The sequence below is a fragment of the Leptonotus elevatus genome, chromosome 8 (assembly GCF_054856555.1).
Source record: "Leptonotus elevatus isolate MCC_2025b chromosome 8, RoL_Lele_1.0, whole genome shotgun sequence".
Taxonomy (NCBI): domain Eukaryota; kingdom Metazoa; phylum Chordata; class Actinopteri; order Syngnathiformes; family Syngnathidae; genus Leptonotus; species Leptonotus elevatus.
Window position 1 is genome coordinate 16,659,559 of NC_141246.1, and position 20,497 is coordinate 16,680,055.

General features: G+C 39.7%; 2 protein-coding genes across 3 annotated transcripts; one reads left to right on the plus strand and one right to left on the minus strand.

Annotated features, from left to right (window-relative positions):
• Positions 1 to 862: 862 nt before the first annotated feature.
• dnajb1b (DnaJ heat shock protein family (Hsp40) member B1b) lies at positions 863 to 4,363 on the minus strand. Its single transcript, XM_086083387.1, has 3 exons — positions 3,956 to 4,363; positions 1,529 to 2,115; positions 863 to 1,431 (listed from the first exon to the last, which is right to left on the minus strand). Exons 1-3 carry the CDS (start codon positions 4,164 to 4,166, stop codon positions 1,198 to 1,200), a joined length of 1,032 nt encoding a protein of 343 aa, XP_085939513.1. The 5' UTR covers positions 4,167 to 4,363; the 3' UTR covers positions 863 to 1,197.
• Positions 4,364 to 4,975: 612 nt separating this feature from the next.
• On the plus strand, positions 4,976 to 20,443 carry tecrb (trans-2,3-enoyl-CoA reductase b). 2 transcript variants are annotated; one of them, XM_086083485.1, is made up of 12 exons: positions 4,976 to 5,061; positions 10,054 to 10,104; positions 13,904 to 13,955; positions 14,030 to 14,074; positions 15,286 to 15,389; positions 17,127 to 17,242; positions 17,330 to 17,435; positions 17,543 to 17,615; positions 17,708 to 17,751; positions 17,828 to 17,885; positions 18,930 to 19,018; positions 19,913 to 20,443. In XM_086083485.1, exons 1-12 carry the CDS (start codon positions 5,047 to 5,049, stop codon positions 20,084 to 20,086), a joined length of 927 nt encoding a protein of 308 aa, XP_085939611.1. In that variant the 5' UTR covers positions 4,976 to 5,046; the 3' UTR covers positions 20,087 to 20,443. The 2 variants fall into 2 exon arrangements, with proteins under 2 accessions (XP_085939611.1, XP_085939610.1); XM_086083484.1 differs by lacking the exon at positions 4,976 to 5,061 and having other exon boundaries at positions 9,864 to 10,104.
• Positions 20,444 to 20,497: the final 54 nt, after the last annotated feature.

The window sequence follows — 20,497 nt, forward strand, 5'->3', positions numbered from 1 at the left end:
CAGTTTAGCAATCTGTACCCAGTTTACTAATCTGTTCCCACTGTTTAGCAATCTGTTCCCATAGTTTACTAATCTGTAAATAGACTAATTAGATTTTCGGCCGGTGCCGAATCACCTGTATGGCTTGCCAGGCTAAGAAAAAGTACCAGAAGTCTAGTTAGCGTAACATTCTGTCAACTAGTGACGACTACTAATATGTCAAAATATTTTAAACAATGTGCATACTATTGCTGAATTGTCATAAGTAACACTGTATATTTAATATTGACTTAGTTAAACCCATCTTGAATACGTTATGAATCAAGAGTATTTTCACTTTTCAGTATTAGAAGTTGCATCGTTTTTACTATTTTCTTTGTTCACATGGGTGAAGCCCCATTATTAAACAACTGTGCAGAGGTTTGTCTTATATTTTAAGGCAAGTGTCAAACTCAAGGCCCAGCTCGCCAGCCACATCATTTTGTGGCCCGCAAAAATAAAAATATGTGCATCGACTTCATGTTTCTTGCTGAAATACCAAAATTGCAAATTTTCTTAATTTACAAAAACATTCATACTGCAAGCATTTTTTTTGTATTACCAATCCTTTTAAAATAAATGTAACAATAGTTCAACAAACACTTTTTACTGGCCTCTAACTACAAAACTATTTATATATTATATGTTGTGTATATGTAATAAGGCGATCTTACTGTACATTTATTTGGGTTCGCGACAAAAATGCGTTTGACACCTGTTATAAGGCACCTTGTTTGAGGCCATGCATGTTTATTTTTGACTACATTGCAATGGCTTAAAGTCCAAAATCTCACCATACAGTTAAATTGTCTAGTCAACAGCTCAGTAAACACATCAAAAGCAATCAAATCCTCTCTTTTTTTATTATTGCAAATCCTCAAACTTTTTATTGCTGTTAACACAAATCCTTAGCTCCGGTTGCCTTATACACAAATATTTCAGCAAAATATAATATTTCATAAAATTTAACACTAAACATATTTACAATCTAGACTGTAATATCTTACAGTTTCCAATAAGGCATTTACAATATAGGTGACTGGGTGACAGTACGTATGGTGTGACAACTGTACACAAAATTGTCTCCCAGATAGTGATATACAAAAATGTTAATACAATTGTCATCCTAAGGGAGGGGTGGGGTTTGTTGTAGGGTTGCCCGAGTCCAATTTGGCTTGTTTACGACCGAGGCAGAACCTGGGCGATGGAGTCCCGAGCGCTTTGACTGAGCCACTCGGGAAACTTGACCTCATATTCCACAATCAGGTCACCTCGACGATCGGGGCGCTTAGGATACGGCAGCCCCTCACCGCTGATGCGTTTCTTCATCCCGGGCTGGACCACATCCGTTGATGTCACTGTGACAACGTGGCCTTCCAATGTAGGTGGGTTGACCGTGCAGCCACATAAGGCCTGATGACAGAAGGAAAATCCAAGTGAGTTACACATATCAAGACGGGGAAAAAATCCTTATTTGGGTATTAAAAAGGTGTATTGATACTGAACTTACATCTCTGAGTGATATCTTGGCTGTGTAAACAATATCGGAGTTGTCACGCTTGAACACAGGATGCGGTTTGTCCTTTACCACAAAAACCACATCAGCTGGAATGTTTGTTGGGGTTTCATCCCCCTCTTTAGGAAAAGTGATTTTAGTGCCTTCCTTCCATCCCTTTTTTATCTTCACCTCCAGGATCTTCTCTTCTCTCCTCAGCGTTCGACCGTCAGGATTGACCCTTTTGCGTGAGATCTTCATTTTCTTTGTGCAACCAGACAGCACTTCTTCCAAGGTCACCCGCATCTCATGCACCACAGGGGGGTCTTGTTGTTTCTTCACAACACTACTGTGACCGCCAAACCCTCCCATACCAGAGCTGAAGGAGCGGGGGAAGCCGCCGCCACCCATTCCAAAGCGGCCAAAAGTGTCATCAGTCTCCATATGCTCATCCATGCCGCCATTGCGCCCACCAAAGAATTGCTCAAAAGGATTTCGTCCGCCGAAAAATTCTGAAAAGATGATATGTGGGTCACCTTGGAAGGTGTAGCTGAAGTTGCCCGGAGCGCCGCCTCCACCAGGGGCGCCGCCTCCTTTCAGACCTGAATGACAGAGAAAAAATAAATATGGTTAACATGGTGATTGCTGACACGATATCTCAATCACAAGACCGATACAAAAACATTTTATACAGCAAAAATATTTGTTTTGCCATGCTAAAAATACACATGAATTGCCCGTTGTATTCCAGAGTTACATAAAGTAGTGACAGTCAAGTATCATCTCTCAATTTGAAGAAAGCAAATTAGTCTGATGACATATTTGTGTGTGTCTATTAGAGTTAAAAGTTTTCAAATATGTTGCTTTGCAAAAGAACAAACAAGTGGAAATTTTTATTTTTAAGGTTTGAATGTCCTCAAACTTAAGTCCACTGTGTAAAGACCCGACTCTGGCATACATTGACCCTGATCAACACCGTTTTTATGACACACAAGTCACAGTTATTTTCATAGTTTGCCACTTATACTCAGGAGTCACTTGCATATATTAAAATTAGAGCTCCAACTGGCAACTAAAATCCTCACTCCCCAACTTTGCTGACTGTTTTGGCAGTTAAATACTTTTGGTGCATCACCGCCGGTGTCCAGAAGGTGGCACCAAAATCATCCAAAAGCCACCAAAATAAAGAAGAAGAGGAAAAAATTGAAGAAAAATGCTAAAAAAAAACTCATTAAAATGCATATATGACAGGTAAGAGAAATGGTGTTATATTTCACATTGGGACAAAGTTAGACCCAGTCCACTAGGGACCTTGGCGCTGGTTATGTCGTTGCCATGGTAACATTACATTGGCCAGCGAACATGTTTCTCCAGTTATAAATTACAGGTGTTGCAAACAAAGGTTTCTAACATGTCAATAAATCACTGCTTTTGCAACGTATAAATGGGCATCAATGTTCAGCACCATTCCCTTGCACTGGGCTAGTTTTCTTGTCATAAGGACAACTATGCTAAAATGATTCAATTCATGTTGACTATTAAAGTTGCTTGTTGCTTTTTTGAAAAATAGTGAAAAATAGTTCTTAGAGGGGGCGGTACATTTGCTAATTGATTTTTTACCAACACTGCTTTTGTAAACTACCTCGTCTGTTCGCAGCCATTTTGTTGGTGCTTTGAACTATGGAAGTTGATACAAAAGAATGATGAAAAAATGGGCCTGCCAAATAAACTCAAATTAAACATTGAATAGTCCTATAATCAGGATTTGCCTATTATTGAGTCAGTAAAGACTTCAACAGTCAAAGAGCAATAGATTAGAGGTTCAAATTTGGTTTTATTTAATTTTTTTTATTTTAAAAATGAGAGTAAATTACTCATTAAAATGTGTATATGACAGGTAAGAGAAATCGTGTTATATTTCACATTGGGACAAAGTTAGACCCAGTCCACGAGGGACCTTGGCGCTGTGTATGTCGTTGCCATGATAACATTACATTGGCCCGCGAACACGTTTCTCCAGTTATAAATTCATAACATTAATATCCATAATAATATCTGTACTGACGTACTCTCTCTACTATGTGCATTTGTGGCCCACATTCCAAATTAATCTCTCTACTATATTTGCTATCCCGATTCCCAAGTACAGTATTATAAAACAGCATGACGCTTGACTTAAATTAGGAAGACGCGTCACTTCTACACGTCGTCGCGTATCTGCACATTAGTTGCATCTATTCCCGAGTTCGTCAAATTGTGACGTCACAAGTAAAGATTAACAGTAGTTGCTGCTTTAAAAGGCTCGATCACTTTGGTTTCCAGGCCCAGCCAAAAGTTTCACGGCCAAACTTAAATCGACGACGTCTGTGTACTGCAAACGTCAAAAGTGAAACCAATAGCCTCGCTACTTAAAATCTACATTTAAATGAAAAGCAAGTTTACCTTCTTCCCCAAAGCGGTCGTAAATGTCCTTTTTCTTTGGGTCGCTCAGGACATCGTAAGCTTCGGCGATTTCCTTGAATTTATCCTCAGCTCCCGGCGATTTGTTCTTGTCCGGGTGGTAGCGCAGAGCTTGCTTACGATAAGCTTTCTTTATGTCCTCTTCAGAGGCGTCTTTTTTAATTCCCAAAATGTCGTAGTAGTCTTTCCCCATCCTACCCGCCCGGCCGGCAGCCAGTCAGTCCGTCGTCTGAATGCAAAACGGTCAGAAGAGCCTAGAGTCCCCGTTCCAATGTCCCGTTTCAAATCTGCGACACGCCCGAGACGCTGTCAATATAAACCGTATGGAAACTTCTAGAGATTTCCATAACAAGCCAGTACATTCTACACTGTTGGCGTGTCTGGCGACTGAAATAAGCCACGCCCCCTGACGTCACCTCCATGATGCCTTCAAGTACAGTCAGAAATATACTAGTACAGTAAAGCACCATCCCCTTTTCGGTCTCTCCATTAAATAAACTATATTTAAAGTAGTGTGTGCTAGTTCTTATTGCACAGCCAACATAGAACACTGAATACACAATGTAATACATTAACACATACGCAACACTCTAAACCGGTTGTTCTTTCTCAACAAAATGTAAAGTGCTGAGTTGAACATTTTGTTCAGTAAGGTGTGACCCAAATTTTTGCACACTAGTGAGGTATGTAAATAGTCGTTACTCAAAATAGGAAACGAGAAAGTCTGGTTACCGCTCGATCTTTTGATACAGAGCAATAAATCAAATTATGACATAGTTTCATTGTTACCCCCCCCCCCTCAAAAAAGCCAACATTTCACAAATTCCGCCATTATAAAGTACATTTCTGAGCACATTGTACATGTTTAATTCGACAAAGACCACAGAATTTACTGAAGTCCAATTCGCTACGAAGGAGACACTGTGAGCGTATTCTTCCGGCTTACACTAACCATGATTGGCTAATAGGCATAGTTTAGCCCGCCCAATATCCTCTCAGCGTCTGGGATCCTAGTTCTCTGATTGGAGGTTGCAGTGTCGATCATTTAGGATACCAAGGAAAGGGCTGACAAGATGAAGCACTACGAGGTGAGTAGTGACCAAGAATCACTCAACTAACAATGGAGCTTACATTGATTTGACCAGTTTAATGAGTTGCCAGTGTTTTGTGCGAATGTATCGCAGCGAACACCCTGTTAAGTGTACATATTGGGCAATACAAGAGTTAGCGTAGTTACAGCACGCGGCAATTTACACCGCTTGTGATTGCTATGACCGAAGCTTTGTGGCTTAGCATGCGCGGACATCACCGGTTTCGGTTTTATTGTTGAATGTACCCTCTTGTTAACTAGTGAGTCGTAGTTTGATGTGTCGCGTTTCTTCAATACGCAATTTCCCTAAACATATTTGTAATCTGAAGACATCCATTTATGATTAGCATAATGCGCTGCATCACCGCCATCTCTGGCTGGAATGACGCATGGCGGGTTTTATCATGTTATTACTCAATAATCCAGTTGATAAGACAGTCCAGTTTCAACTGTCCCATTGGCCCAGTGAAGAAGATTACTCACACCTCTGCAAATGAAGAAGCAATTCGCGTGATTTGACCTTGGGGGAAAGCACGACCAAAACAATACAAGCACAGAAAGATTAAAAAAAATGTCCTTGAGTTTCAAGAGCTCCGAAACTTATCAGACAGGAATGAAGTGGAATGACAGAAACTGACCCAACCAGTGTCTCCTGACATAGGTGGGTTCATGAACCTGAGGGGGAAATGACATGAAAACACATGAATGATACAAGTTAAGGTTGCATGTGTAGACATCATAAATACATTAATAACAAAGCTCAGGCTAAATTCAACCCTGGCAAGTAGCAGCACATTTGGGAAATGGGAAATGGACTGACCTTATAGATGAGCATAGGTAAAAAAATGTTTTAATTATTTTATCATATTATGCAAGGTATTCATTTAACAATATATTTATTATTATGGTCGCCGTTAGCAGTACAGAATGGCACTGAATTTTACTGAACTATGTATAGTGCCAAATTGTACCCAAAATATCAGCACAGCTATGCAAAGCTCTATCTGGACATGAATAGCAATGCAAGCTAGTCCCAAAAAGTTGTTGTTATGGATTGTTTTCAATAATATATTACATTATTGGTCTTCATTATACTTGCACCAATGTGCCAATAGATGTGCAATTTGAAGTATCTCAACTGTTGTAAATGACAACAATACGGATTTGCTTTATATTTGAGATTATTATTGTTATTAGTGGTAGTAGTATTGGGTTTGTTATTATTAGTGTCCTTTACTGAGGATAATTAGCCACAATTCAAAGCAGTACAGTTCATTTTGACTTTCTGTGGTACTGTCTAGAACCGTAAACTCATATCTGTTCGCCTGGTCACCAAAGGTTAATTTTTCATTTGAGAAAGTAAAATGTAAAGTGTTCCTTCTGTGGTTTACTCTTCTACAAAATGTTCATGAAAAGAAAGTAAAAAGGTAACATAGTTTAGTTTATTGTCACTAATATATTATGAACAAAACATACAATGATTGTTAATTGGTCAGTTATTGTCATGGGTCTTATTAGGACCAAAAAATCTCACAAAGTATTGTTTTTTGTACATAAAAAAAAACAACAACAACAAACACAAAAAACGAATCAGTATTGTATTGGATCAAAATTGTTCGATATCGCCCATCGCTACTTTCTTGAAATGAAAATCAGTATAATGTAATTATGTTTTCCAATATTATTTTATTATGAATCTTTCTCTTCGCTACTGTTTCTATCTCACTGTCGTATTGAGCAGAACTTCTTAAAGCTGACGCCGTGTTCTTCTAGTTGAGGCTTAACCAACAGCACCTCTGCTGGCGGAAGCCAACTAGTACACTCCATTTTGACCCAGCTGATAAGAAAAACAACAATCAATTCTACACACACTTATTATCATGCCAATCCCTATCTTTTAAAAATTATATATATTCTTGTTTTGTAAAATTTACCCCTGACTGAACTAACTAGAATCCTTCCTTTACCCTTACAGATAAACTGTCTCTTGTCGTTGCCTAAACTTCCAAATTGGCTCCGAACATTCAAACTATGATGATTTTGTAATCAGTATCTTACCTTGCAGAGGGTTCTGGCAAATGAGTCAGTCTTTGATTGTGTTCACCGTACCAAGAGCTGTTAGTCAATTCTCCTCGTGTCGCCCTCTCAGCTCACCGTGCCTTAGGCTGACAGGCTGTTGCTATTAGCTTGAGCCTTTATATAGACAAGGATGAGCGGGTGTGTAGGGTATAAAGTAGCCATGGATATGCCTGGATGTTTGGCTCAGAGAACAGTATCATGGGGCCATATGCCCCCAACTTGTCGTTTTAAATGCTTTCCTTCAATATACATACAATCGTGTCTTCTGTAATTAGTACTTTGTAAAACAACCAATTGAAGTAATCAGAAAAGTTTGTGGACAAACATATGGCCAAAATACATTAAACATGGTGTTAAGGATTTAACTGTATGACTTCCTCCACCAAGCGCAATAGTGAGAGAGGTATTTATTTGTTTTTAATTATGGAACAGAATTTGATAAAACTGCGGAGTGAAGGAAAATATTTTGAGGTAGAGTCCATTAAATTCTAGTATGACTCTAGATTCAAAAGTTAAAGGTAAAGGTTTTGGTTTTTTGGGGGGGTCTTTTTTTTTACGTTGAAACCACCATTGCTCCTCTATTGCTAATAGCAGTCCTGTAGGGCATTTACTAATATCTTTTATTAGCGATGTGATAAGATTTTCCCAAAATGACAGTCAAAATTACGAGTTTGGTTGGAATAGCCACGTAAACCTGAGTATGACGCTTGTTAAAGTTTTTATCAAAAGTATCAATTTGTCATTTCTCAACATATCCCCTTGACCCTTTGGTTTCATCTGTTACTCGGGAATGGTCTGGCAATTTGCAGTTAAAAATATCCACCAATATGATCTTAAGCCCTTATCCCACTGACGGGGCAAACGTTTGCGAAGCTAGAACATTTTTGATTTCTCCTCAGGGTTCGTTCAAGATCGCAACGTTCTCTAAAAGTTTGCCTAATGTTTTAATGGATTTTCTTGTTGCAAGAAAATTTTGAAGATGTTAAAAATGCGGCAAAAAAACACAAAAACATTCAAACTGTTGTCAAGCGTTTAAAGAACGTTTGCTTAATGTTTTTTCTTGTTGCAAGAACATTTTTAACATGTTCAGAATTTCCTTGCAACAAGAAAAAAAACATGTTGGTGAACGTTTAGAGAACATTTGGCGAACATTGCTGCCTTGAACGAACCCTGACAAGAAATCAACATTTGGTAGCTTTGCAAATGTTCGCCCATTGTTTTGTTTTAAGGGGCGAAATTCTCAGGGATTCTCCAAGTTGACTTTTCACACGGAGTAAATTTCAGTAGCACAAATGAAACATTATTCATGAGAAGAAGAATTTTAGTTAGTTTTTTCATTAATTTATTTGTTATGGAGGATTTTAGAGGCATTTGAAGTTCCCATTTACATATATATATTTAATTTTAGATTGCAGTTATATTGCTACTTATCCTATCTATCTATCTATCTATCTATCTATCTATCTATCTAGCTAGCTAGCTATCATGCTAAATATCTATCGTGCTAACTATGCAGCGCTCCATATTTTATTTCTCTTCTTAATGAGGAATTAGTTTTCTCGTTTTTGCGATCACAACCTCAATGGAATCGCTCACCCATGCCTCAGAAGAATGTAAATATAATTTACTCTGTATAGTCTACTCTGAACAATTTAGATCATTCTCCATTAAACAGAATGTAGCCTGCAAACTATTAAACAATATGGCGCTCCATGAATCACCTTTGACAGGTCAACCATACCAAATAGCTGCGCTCTACTGAGTAGCATTCTGTTTTTATTATACAACTTGTGAGCTTGTGAGTGATGTGAAAATACTTTGGCACAATAAAATTCAACGTTCATTGACAATGACCATTTTATAACCGACAGTAAACACGTCTGAGCTGAAGCACCACGTTGCAAGGTGTAACTATTTCTTTTGTGAAGGAATGACAACTGTATGAGCAACTGTTGATCATCAAGGGGTGGAGAGGCATGGGTGGGCTTCACCGGGGGAATGCCCTAACTTAGCTAGGAGAATCTGTGGTATTATCACCCTTGGTTGGCAGGAAAGGGGCACTCCCTCTGTGTGTGAAAGAAGAGAAAAGACGGTTTGAAGCTACCAGTTAACCAACAGAACCTGTGTGAAGAAGTCAGGTGTTTTTTAGACACAAATGGCAGTGCTGATCTAATGACATCACCCCGTAGACATATGGGGTGGGGGTCAGTGGCAAGCTGGTTGTGCAGAGTTAGCAGCAGATTTTATATTTAGCCGCAGAGGGAGAGGAGGAGAGGAGGAGATGGGGTCGAACGGTGTTGGTTGTCATAACACCTCTCTCCCTTCTGACCACTTTGCTGTAGACTAGACTGAGCTGCGTCAGAATGTTTTTATTCGTAAGATTGGAGGTGGCGGGTGAACATTGCATAATCAACTCCATAATCACGAGTCTGCTCGAGAAGTTTTCTTCCACGAGATGTTTGCAGACGGTCATTCTCAATCTGCAACTATGCGCATACATGTGTCCACTCTCCAGGGGTCGGCTGGCAGTTAAAATAAGCAGTTGGCCATAAGTGAAGGAATGAGACAGGGGCAGCCAGTAAGGGTGGGACGGGGTGGTTGGATGAGGTAGAGGAGGAAGAGGGAGGGGCTGCCAAAGCACCAAGCATGGGGGAGACAGATTTATTTCCACAGCTGAGTGCAGCAACTATCCTCTTGGGTTCACAGTGGTTCTAGTCTTGACACTTGGGTGGTGGGGAGAAGGGAATAAAGTGAGTCCAGAAACTGGACCGTTAACATGGATGCCCTCGCGCTTGAGGCTGCCATTGGGAAAAAGCCAGCAAACGGGGCAGCTGCTGCACCTGCACTGGCCCCTGCACCGGTCAAACGTAAACCAGCTAAAAAAGCTAAAAAGGCTGTTGTTTTCTTTGAGGTGGAGATACTTGATGCCAAGACTAAGGACAAGCTCTGCTTCCTGGACAAGGTGAGCAACAACATCTTTAACTATTTTCACTAACACTCGTGTTACACTTTGCATATTTAATTGTTTGCATGGCTTGGGTATGCCAATGCTTTTGACACACAAATGAGGTAATCCTTTTTTAATGTGAACATATCCCAATGTGTCAGTGAGTCGAACCTTTTCTGGAACATTGTGAAGCTGCCTCAGTTGTCGTCAGAGTGTGCAACTGTAAACCCACACTTTCACACGTGACCCAACTCTGCCTGCTTGGTGGCCTGGCCCCAATCTTGAAAAGTACAGATACACAGCGGTGGGCATTCCGTCACAACTGACAGACTGTCCGTTGGGTACAGAATGACAGAATGTCCACCTATATCTGGTTACTGTTGCGCCATAATAGGCCGTGTCCCAATACTCGCACTTCCACCCTTGTGCCCCTCAATTGCGAATTCCCATTTTTGGGGGTGAGTGTTTTTAGGGTGTGTCGGTTCTCTGAGTGTGTCTCAGAGTGCTTCGGAGAACTGAGACACCCTACACACTCACACCCATCAACGGGATTGCGCAATTGAACGGCACAAGGGTGAAAGGGCAAATATTGGCACACGGCCTGTATGCCGGAAAACAGCGTAGGTGTACGACTTCTACGCCATTGTGGTGGCACAGTGATGACAGAACTGTGGTTAAAATAAAATGACGGGCTGACGATTACAGTTGGGTTGACAGACCGAAGATGACGGACGCTTGCCCAGGGCACTGGCGAATGATGGACCAGCAACATTTTGTAAAATGACAACCTCTGCAGATTCAATATACAGTGGATCCTCAGTTTATGGGTACGGCACCAATATAACCCAAATTTGTACTCTACGGCCTCTCACTAACCTATACGAAAGCAGTAGTGAAGTTAGAATTCCAAATATTTGTTTGAAAATCACTTCTTGGTTTGAAGTATTTAAGTAAACAATAAGTACGGCAGTAACTGAGCATGTCTTCATGTTCCTGTGCCTAATTCATTCCGCGCCATTTGTGACTTCAACAAAACGTAAACCGAAGACGCCCTCTAAGAATGAAAGTGCACTAACACCACTCTTGATAAACAGTTTTAACAATCAGTGATTGGGCAGTAAGAAACTCTAAATTGGCGGCTAAGGCTGAGTGACTCGAGTGGCTCATCCGGTGTCTGAAGGGTCGGCAGCTCTATCCCGGCTTCCACTGTCTACTGTCAAAGTGTCCTTGGGCAAGACACTAAACCTTTATTAGTAGGGTCATGAAGCACCTTGCATGGCAGGAACTGCCCCTCTTGGTGTATGAATGGGTGAAGGAAAGGCCTCTGAAAAGCGCTTGGGCACTGTGATATAAGTGCACTTCATCTACCATTTAAATCTGAATTCTCTTCATTTTGGCAAATTGTTCAAACTTTGTAGGAACAGTTCAGGGAAGACCGTTTTCTATTCTAGCATGACTGTGCCATAATATAAGAAGCAAGGTCCACAAAGGCTTGTTTGGGTAAGCTTGGTGTGGAAGAACTTCAACATCCTGTTTTTTATTCTATCAAACATCTTGAGGATAAACTAGAACAAAGATGGTGAGTCATTAGATCCTCTCTCAGGCCCAAAACCGGCGACTCTGACCTCGCACATGTTTATCTGGAAGGATTAATAGACACAAATTCCCAGACATCCCAACATATTGTTGAAAGCCCGGAGAAACCACCATAAATATCAGTTTGTCATTTTCTTTCAGTGTGTCACACAACACAAACAATGGACACACAGCACCGCAATAGATCAATGGCCTCTACTTTGTAGCGCTTATCATGGCTCACCTGTTTTTGAAAGCTGAGCCGTGATTGGTTGTTACCTGAGCTTTGAAGGATGTAATCGTAGGTCAGTGCTTCTGTTAGTGTTGAACTTGAGGCCAACATAGAAGGAATTGTGGGTGTCAACACTTTAGCAGGACTTTCATCCTCAATGGCAGCATCACTGTATTACTGTATATCTGATGTGACAGATCAACAGGTTTTGATTGTCCCACGGTCAAACCAGCGTCTCAAGACTGGGGTTAATTTGAATTAGGAAGCATTCCTGTAGATTATGTATCACTTAAATATATAACCAGTTCTTATCCATGTCTCATTTTAGTCCTACATGTAAGGTTTGTAAATCGGTCCTGTGTGTGTGTACAGTTACATTAGCGATGTTTACAACTGGCTTCCCTGTCACTTGGGGCTGACTGGCCTTTTATAAGGTTTCTGTTGTTTCCAGAATCAAACTATGGTGTTTCTTAGTAAAAAAATTTCCATCACCAAATGTCTTGTGTAGTTGATTCCATTTGGGGTTGGATTTCCAAACGTGCTTTCTACAATCTGATATCTTGGAGGCACTTAAAAGCCATTTACCTCCCTGCAGTGTAATGGAAAGATGACCCAATACTTTTGTCCATCTAGTGTATGCCAGATATAGAAAGGAGGACGTTGCAGTGGTAGGGGATTGTTTCTTTAAATGGTTTATCATGTCTAGTCAGGGTTTATAGGACAAAGCTGTGATCTGAGCACCTAATGAGGCCCAGAAAGTTGTAGAGTTTGTATGCACTTAATCCGAAAAGGGCAGTTTTTTTTTTAAAGCGATGTCATTCTGCTGAAAATGCTGCAGGGTCTTCAGAATGACATGGACAGAATTGGAGCTCTTGCTAGTCTTTCAAAGCTGGGCTACAATCTTTTAATGAGACGGCTTTGCAAAACACATCTTGTCACTGGCAAGAGGCTTATTACTTAAATAAACTCAACTCTCTTTACATTGGCAATTTTATGTTTTTTTTTTGATAATACACCATGTAACTTTAATTGCATTGTACACATTCAATTCTGTTCAGTTGATCGATACAAGGTAGAAATAGACCGATATGGATTTGTCAGGGCCGATACAATACCGATTATTAGTAGTCAAGGATGCCGTAACAGATATTTGGAGCCAATATTCATTTTCACTACAAGTGAAAAAATTGGCATCAACATTTAAAAAAAGAGAAACACCAGCTCTATTTTTTTAAGCATATGTTTATTAAGCAACTTTTAGGGTTTGTGAAATATTGGGAGTTTAAAAAAAAATCTTAGTCAATAGACATCTTTGTTTTAAAAGTCCAACAAAAAGTTCAGGTATCTCCCAGGAGCAGTAGCATGTCTTAAGTAAATAGCTCCCTATTGATTTCTACAGTAACATTTTTTTTTTTTTACATTTCAAAATATCTCAAGCATTCAAATGTTACCAATTTTAATTTCAAACAAAAACAAAAGGTGCAGAGAGTCTCGGGGTCAGCAGCATCTCTAAAAATGTAACTACCCAGTAATTACTTCCCTGAAGATAACACTTTTTTTTAAATGGATCTATTATCGGCCGTATCATTCTTCAAAATGGTCGATGCCGTTATTAGCCAAAATTCTGAATATTGGCGCAGATAGTAAAAAAATGACATGTTTTGTAGATTGATTTATTGCTTGCTTGATTTTTTTTTCCTGAAGTATGCTAACATCAGCTCATTGTATGCCCATTCATTTGTGTATAGTCATCCCCAATTTTTGTTGTGCTTGTGTATGCTATGTTTTTTATTTTATCCGACTGGTTGCTGTCAGGCCCGGCACGATGCCGTGTGCTTGGGCTGTGGCCATAGGATCCTTGAAACCCAAATACCAGCTGTTGGATTGGGTGTGTGGGCACAGCCAGAGCTAAATTTACCGCTAATCACTGTCATGAATGGAAAACTGGGTTGTTGTCCATTCCTATGTATGCTCACGTCAATTTATTTGTCATGTTGTTATTTGTAGGTGGAACCAAATGCCACCATTGGGGAGATCAAGTCTATGTTCCACAAGAGCCGTGAGTGTTCTCGCTATTGCCTCATACATCCTAACTAGGAGCAAGCCAATGTTCACGCTGTCTGTCTGTTTTAGATCCTCAGTGGTACCCAGCCAGACAGTCCATTCGCCTCGACCCCAGTAAGTCGTTTGAGATTACTTTGATCAGGCCACATAGTCAATCAAGTCTACAGTGAAGCCGTTTATTGCAGGTCCACATGTAATTGGTGAAAATCCACAAAATAGAGGGAACATATATGTTTTAAAAAAATAGTTTCAATTCCCCCACGCGCATGAAACACATTCAAATGTATTAAAACACACTTTTCTCTCGTCACACAGCTCTCCGTGAAATAAAAGATAATCAAACGTATACAATTCCAATTCCAATAAAGTTGAGCCGTTGTGTTAAACATGAATTAAAAACAGAATACAATGATATGCAAATCATGTTCAGCCTATATTTGATTGAATACACTAAAAAGACAAGATTTGATCTAATGTCCAAACTGATGGCAAATAATCATTAACTTAGAATGTTATGGCTGCAACATGTTATGTTACAAAAAGCTGGTACAGGTGGCAAAAAAATACTGAGAATGCTCATCAAACACCTGTTTGGAACAGCCCACAGGTGAACAAGCTAATGGGCTCTGCACACGGCAGGCGACAAGCCACAGCGAAATACGTACCTGGTCGCCTCCCACGTCTCAGCACACGGGTCGCTAAGAAAACTTACCGTACAAATGAACCCTGTGGCAACAAGCTCTCATGCACCAGCCTTTTTGTTGACGTCACGGAAATCATTGCGAGAAATATTGTACATGATTGTTTTTTTTTTATTGTTTTTTTTTATTGCAGGACACTGCTAGAATTAGCTCATCCATTTTGCTGGATAGCCCACTGTGTAGCATGCCCTGCGTTTGTTGGCTCATCGTTGAAACCTTCGGTAATTGGTGGTCGCCCCCGGCGACGGCGACAAAAGTTGAAAAATTTTCAACTTTCTTGTATCGTGTCGCAAGCTTACGCTTGTACGAGTGAGAAATGTCACATGCACGAATGTCACGTGTCGCCCAGGGGGAGGGGGGGAGGCGATTTTCGCCTTGTCGCCCGGCTTCCATAGGAAAGGAATTGAGAGCGAGCAACGTCGCCTCCCTCCTGTGTGCTGAGCCCATAATTGAGAACATGTGGGTGCCATGATTACCAGGTTCACCTCTTTTCTCAACAAAAGCGTGAGAAAATAGTAGAAAAGTTTAAGAACAATGTTCCTCAACGTACAATTGCAAGGAATTTAGGGATTCCACCATTCACGTGTGTTTAGTGAATGTTAAGTAACGGTGTGCGTGTTTCAGAGGGGAAATCTCTAAAGGATGAGGACGTTCTGCAGCAGCTTCCTGTGGGGACCACAGCAACCTTTTACTTCCGAGACCTGGGGGCTCAAATCAGCTGGGTCACGGTAGGTACATGTTCTGCCACACGCACATATACAGTAACCTCTAGCCAAGGTTGCTGAAATACATGCCACCTCAGCAGCAATACCTCATTTCAACGTCGTTTATAATCTTCCAGTGGAGCTCGGCGATGATATTACAGTTCATGTTTTGCCTCTACTGCGAGTTGGAGGGAGAGTCTGATTCATGTTTTTCTGCAGAGATTCCAAGGCTGCTGATATCAGCTAGCATTACCGCGTTTCTACTGCTAGAACCGGGAGCGCTCTAGCGCTCTTTTAACTTGACAGCCGGGAAAGCAGTCATTTTGTTTTGTTTTGACAAATTCTCCGTCTCTTAACCGAAGAAATGCATCAGAATATACACTTGAGGGTGACGTGGGCCTCTTAGCATTAACTGGAATTTTATTCGAGCATTGATGGCTGACACAGATTTGTGGGAGTTATGAAATAAATGACGGTGATAGACGGCACGCTGAGGACTTTGAACCAGTGGTATTAGTCGACAGTAGGGGTGTGCCAAAAAATAGATTCTCATTTAGTATGATTCAGAATGGATTTTAAATGTCCCAAAATCGATGTTATTTAAATTATTTTATACTGTCTTGCCTTTGTCTGTGTGTGCCTTTATTTGGAGCGCTGTTCATGTTGTACCCGGTTTGGCCACTGAGGGGCAGTGTGGTTCCACGCGGTCTAATACACTGTTAAGTTGTAGCCACATTAGAGAGTAGAAGGAAAAAGTCATGATCAAGTTATTCCAATAAAAGTTTTTTTTTCAGCGTGGAGCCGTTCTTTTGAGTGATAAAAGTGCCGCGAGTGGACTGGAGTAGATTATTACAATTCCTTGCAAATCTATAGATTGAAGCAAAAATCATTGTCAATCAAATCATTTTGAAGCAAAAATCATTCTTAATGAAAATTCGATTCTGAATCGAATCGCAGACCCAAAAATCTGAATCGAATCGAATCGTGAGACATTCAAAGATTCCCACCCCTAGTCGACAGTGTCATATTGTTAAGACATATCTGTTTGTAGACAATGGGGACGTTGAAAATTACCACTCGATTCCTCCGGGTTATTACAACTGCGCTCCAGTGTTGAAGGTAAAAATAACTGCAGCTGCGACAGTTGTTTGTTGATTTTTTTTTAATGCGTTCAAGGTGTATACAAATAAACTTAGGTTTGTGTGAAAGCCACAGGTGTAAGCTCTGACTTTTTTTTTTTTTATATATATTTCTATTCTGCAATATTTTAAAACAATTGAGTGTTTTTTGTTTTTAATCAGTGTTTTTAAGATGTTTTTTTCTCCAATGCATTTCAGTGGGCATCAGTTATGTGCCAATTTGGGCTATGCATGGACCAGGCCGATCACAATCCCCCACAAGTAGCGGGCGGGGTTCGGTTGTATAGTAAATAAACACGTTTTTAAATAGATTTGATAGATCGCTCCATCTTATGATACATTTTGTGATTGGTTAATCGCTGATCGGTGATATGTAATCTGCTCCAAATGTTTGCCTACTAATGGTCATGGTGTGATATGATAGTTATTTACCTGCAAAAAGAAACAAATGTTTTGGTGTTTGAGTTTGACACTTGCTTGATTAATTCTGACTTAATACAGCCACCAACCACATTTAGATGCACTTATACAATCTAAAGGTGATTTCTTATTCTAGATACAGCTCTTGCTGTCCATACTTGCTTAGTTCACCGTGACCAAGTGACTGTCTTGTGCCTTCCAGGTCTTCCTGACAGAATACACCGGACCTCTTGTCATCTACCTGATGTTCTACTTCAGGGTCCCCTTCATCTACGCTCCCAAATATGATTTCACCACCAGTAAACACTGGGTCGTACAGTGAGTGTCTCGCAAAATACGTCTGACGGTGACACTTTTAGCTCATCTGTTCCATCTTCTGACAACGTGCGCTTTTTCTTTTCCCAGTCTGGCCTGCATGTGCCACTCGTTCCACTACGTCAAGAGGCTGCTGGAGACGCTGTTCGTCCATCGCTTTTCTCACGGAACCATGCCACTACGCAATATCTTCAAGGTGAGACCGGTGACCGATGAGGGCAGTCGTCATATCGCGTGATGATGCACAGTAGTGTGTGTTGAGGCACGTTTAAGTGCTACTTTTAAAGATGTGTATATTTTCAGAATTGTACATACTATTGGGGCTTTGCGGCATGGATGGCTTATTACATCAATCACCCGCTATATACACCACCAAGTGAGTACATGCGGTATTACTCACCCTGTCCATAAATGTCTCCTTGGAATTTCATTCCCCATGTTTGTATGTTGTTGTTTTTTTTATTCCAGTTTATGGTGAGCAACAGATCAGACTGGCTCTCATCTTATTCCTGGTAAGAATCCTTTCACTCAACGTGTGACAGCCGCGTAGATCAACATGTTTCTGATCAATGACGTTCTCTTTCTCAGTTCTGTCAAATTGGCAACTTTTCCATCCACATCGCGCTTCGCAACCTCCGTCCGCCAGGTACACGTACTCTTGTCCCACATGACTATGCAGTGGAAAATTGGGGTTTGTTTTAAGGGGTGCCGTCTTTGTAAAATAAATGAATGTGTATATTTGACAGGCTCTATTCTGGCTAAATGTAGATGAGTAAATTGGTACCATTAAAACAAAAAAAGTACAGTATATCACTAATGACTAGGGATATAACGATAACGGCAATATCGTGATATCGCGATATTAAAACTGCTACAATATCGTCATCGTCATGTCACGATATTAGAAGCAGCACATATGTTAAAAAAGTCAGGTTGATTTCTGTTTGTGCAGTTCTAGCACCCTCTGGTGGCTAGTTGTTTTAGTGCAGTTTAATTTTCATAAGGCATGTTTTGACCCTTCTATGTTTAAAATCCATGCTAATGGTCAGATGAAGGGGCACGTAATATGCTTGTGAACCGAGTCAATATGTGGAGGAAGTCCATGTATGCTTGCATTAGCAAGTAAGTGCCTCAATATTAATATTAATAATAGTGTTATTCGATATTGTAGGTTGTTGCTACAAAAGCTTAATATGTTGTTGTTTTTTTAACATCGTCAACCTCCCAACAATATCGTGATAATTATCATATCGTGACCTTCATATCGTGATAATATTGTATCGTGATGTTTGGATGTCTTTACATCTCTACTAATGACAATGTTGTAAACATGGGTTGCGTGCACATTCCTGTCACAAGGATATTTTATTTGGGGCAATTATTTCTGAGTAAGAATCTAAACATGTATGCAAAGTTAAAATGTATTAAATTGAAAAAAAAACATGACATTTTAGCAAATCTCTATAAAATACAGTCATAAATAAAAGGTAAAATGTCTGTTTTGAAAAGTAAAAAAAGTAAAACAGGAATTAATTTCACTCTCCTATCTAAATTTAGCTTGGAGATCAAATTCAACAGGTGTTATTATAAAATTAACTGTATTCTAAAATGCTATTTGGAGGTAAATGTGCACATATTTTTTATAAATCTAATTTTAAAAAACAATTGATCTCACTACCTTTTTATTCAGGTTCCAAGACCCGGAAGATACCTTACCCAACAAAGAACCCCTTTACCTGGATCTTCCTGCTGGTCTCCTGTCCCAACTACACTTACGAGGTTTTTTTTTCTTCTCTCTCTCTCATGGTGTTAACTTAAGTCTGAGTGTAGTATATTCTAAAATGCTTAATAATGGTTATATAACAGTTATTTCAGAAAATCTTATTGAATGCTATTTTAATGCTATTTTAAATGCAACTTAAAACTAATTTAAAGCTCACATCGTACAGCATATACACACACATGCGCACACAATATGGAAACATATTAGGGCTCAAAAAATTGATTACAATTTTTACTGAACTCATAATTGCACGATTTCCGTACTTAACTCACAATTTATTACTCACTATATCTGTTCTAGATGTACAATAAACTGTTTTGTTTTTCATACTTGTTAACACAAACGAGGTCAAATATGGTTACCAAATACAAATGTGGTTGTATCTTTTAATTAATTAATACAGTAATTTTATATTAAGTCATTCAGTTATTTGAAGTTAAAAAGACATACTAAACACAACAGTTAAAAACACTGTGAAACATTGAGTCAGATTTGTGTTGTGGTATTTGTCTGCCACTGGGTGGCATTAGTGTTTCATGTTGGACATTGGTAACAGGAACAGTCCATTTTTCTTTTCAAATTTAGAACAATTGGCATATGGATCATGAAGCAACTCAGAGCTCAGGCCGTTTTGTTCATTGTAAATTACAACTAGTCACCAATCCCCACAATTATGTATATATTTTTTCATCACATTTATTATTGCTAAATTGTGGGATAGTGTGACTCCTTTGCACAATATATGTGAAATGAAGCATCGACAAACAATGTTTTTATATCAATTAGATTTCAATTGTAAATGCCTCTGGACATCATATTCAATGATTTTTTAATGTCATTTAAGGCCTTAATTTTAGCAAACTCATTTACTGACCTGTGTGTTGTTGCAGTTGGGATCTTGGCTGGGCTTCGCGCTGATGACTCAGTGTCTGCCTGTGGCCTTCTTCACTTTGGTGGGCTTCATTCAGATGACCGTGTGGGCCAAGGGAAAGCACCGCAGCTACCTGAAGGAATTCCGTGATTACCCTCCTCTCCGATCACCCATCCTGCCTTTTGTCCTGTAGACGGCCACTCCTTAATCTGAATCAGCTTCCCCCTCTCTACCCAGACCTGAAGAGCATCATCTCCCTTTGTTTCGCCCCCAATTCTGAACTGGAAGTACATTGACTGAAAACATGCTTGCGTGCTGCTTGCATAATCCAGATAATGCTAACTGTTTAACGCATCAAAACAACCCATTTTGCCTGTTTGTTTTTTTTATTATTTTGCTAGAGATGTTCTGACCTCCCAATGAGCTTGTGTGCACTGACATACACTATACAGGTCACACAGGTGTGGTTTTTGTTTTGATGTTCAGGAATGTATAAATTGTTCACATTCATTCATCAAAGTAATTTATTAATAAAAAGGAACCAAACCTGTGTCTGGTTTTGTTTGTTGTTTCTGTCTACAATAAGTAGCGGTTGAAAATTTTA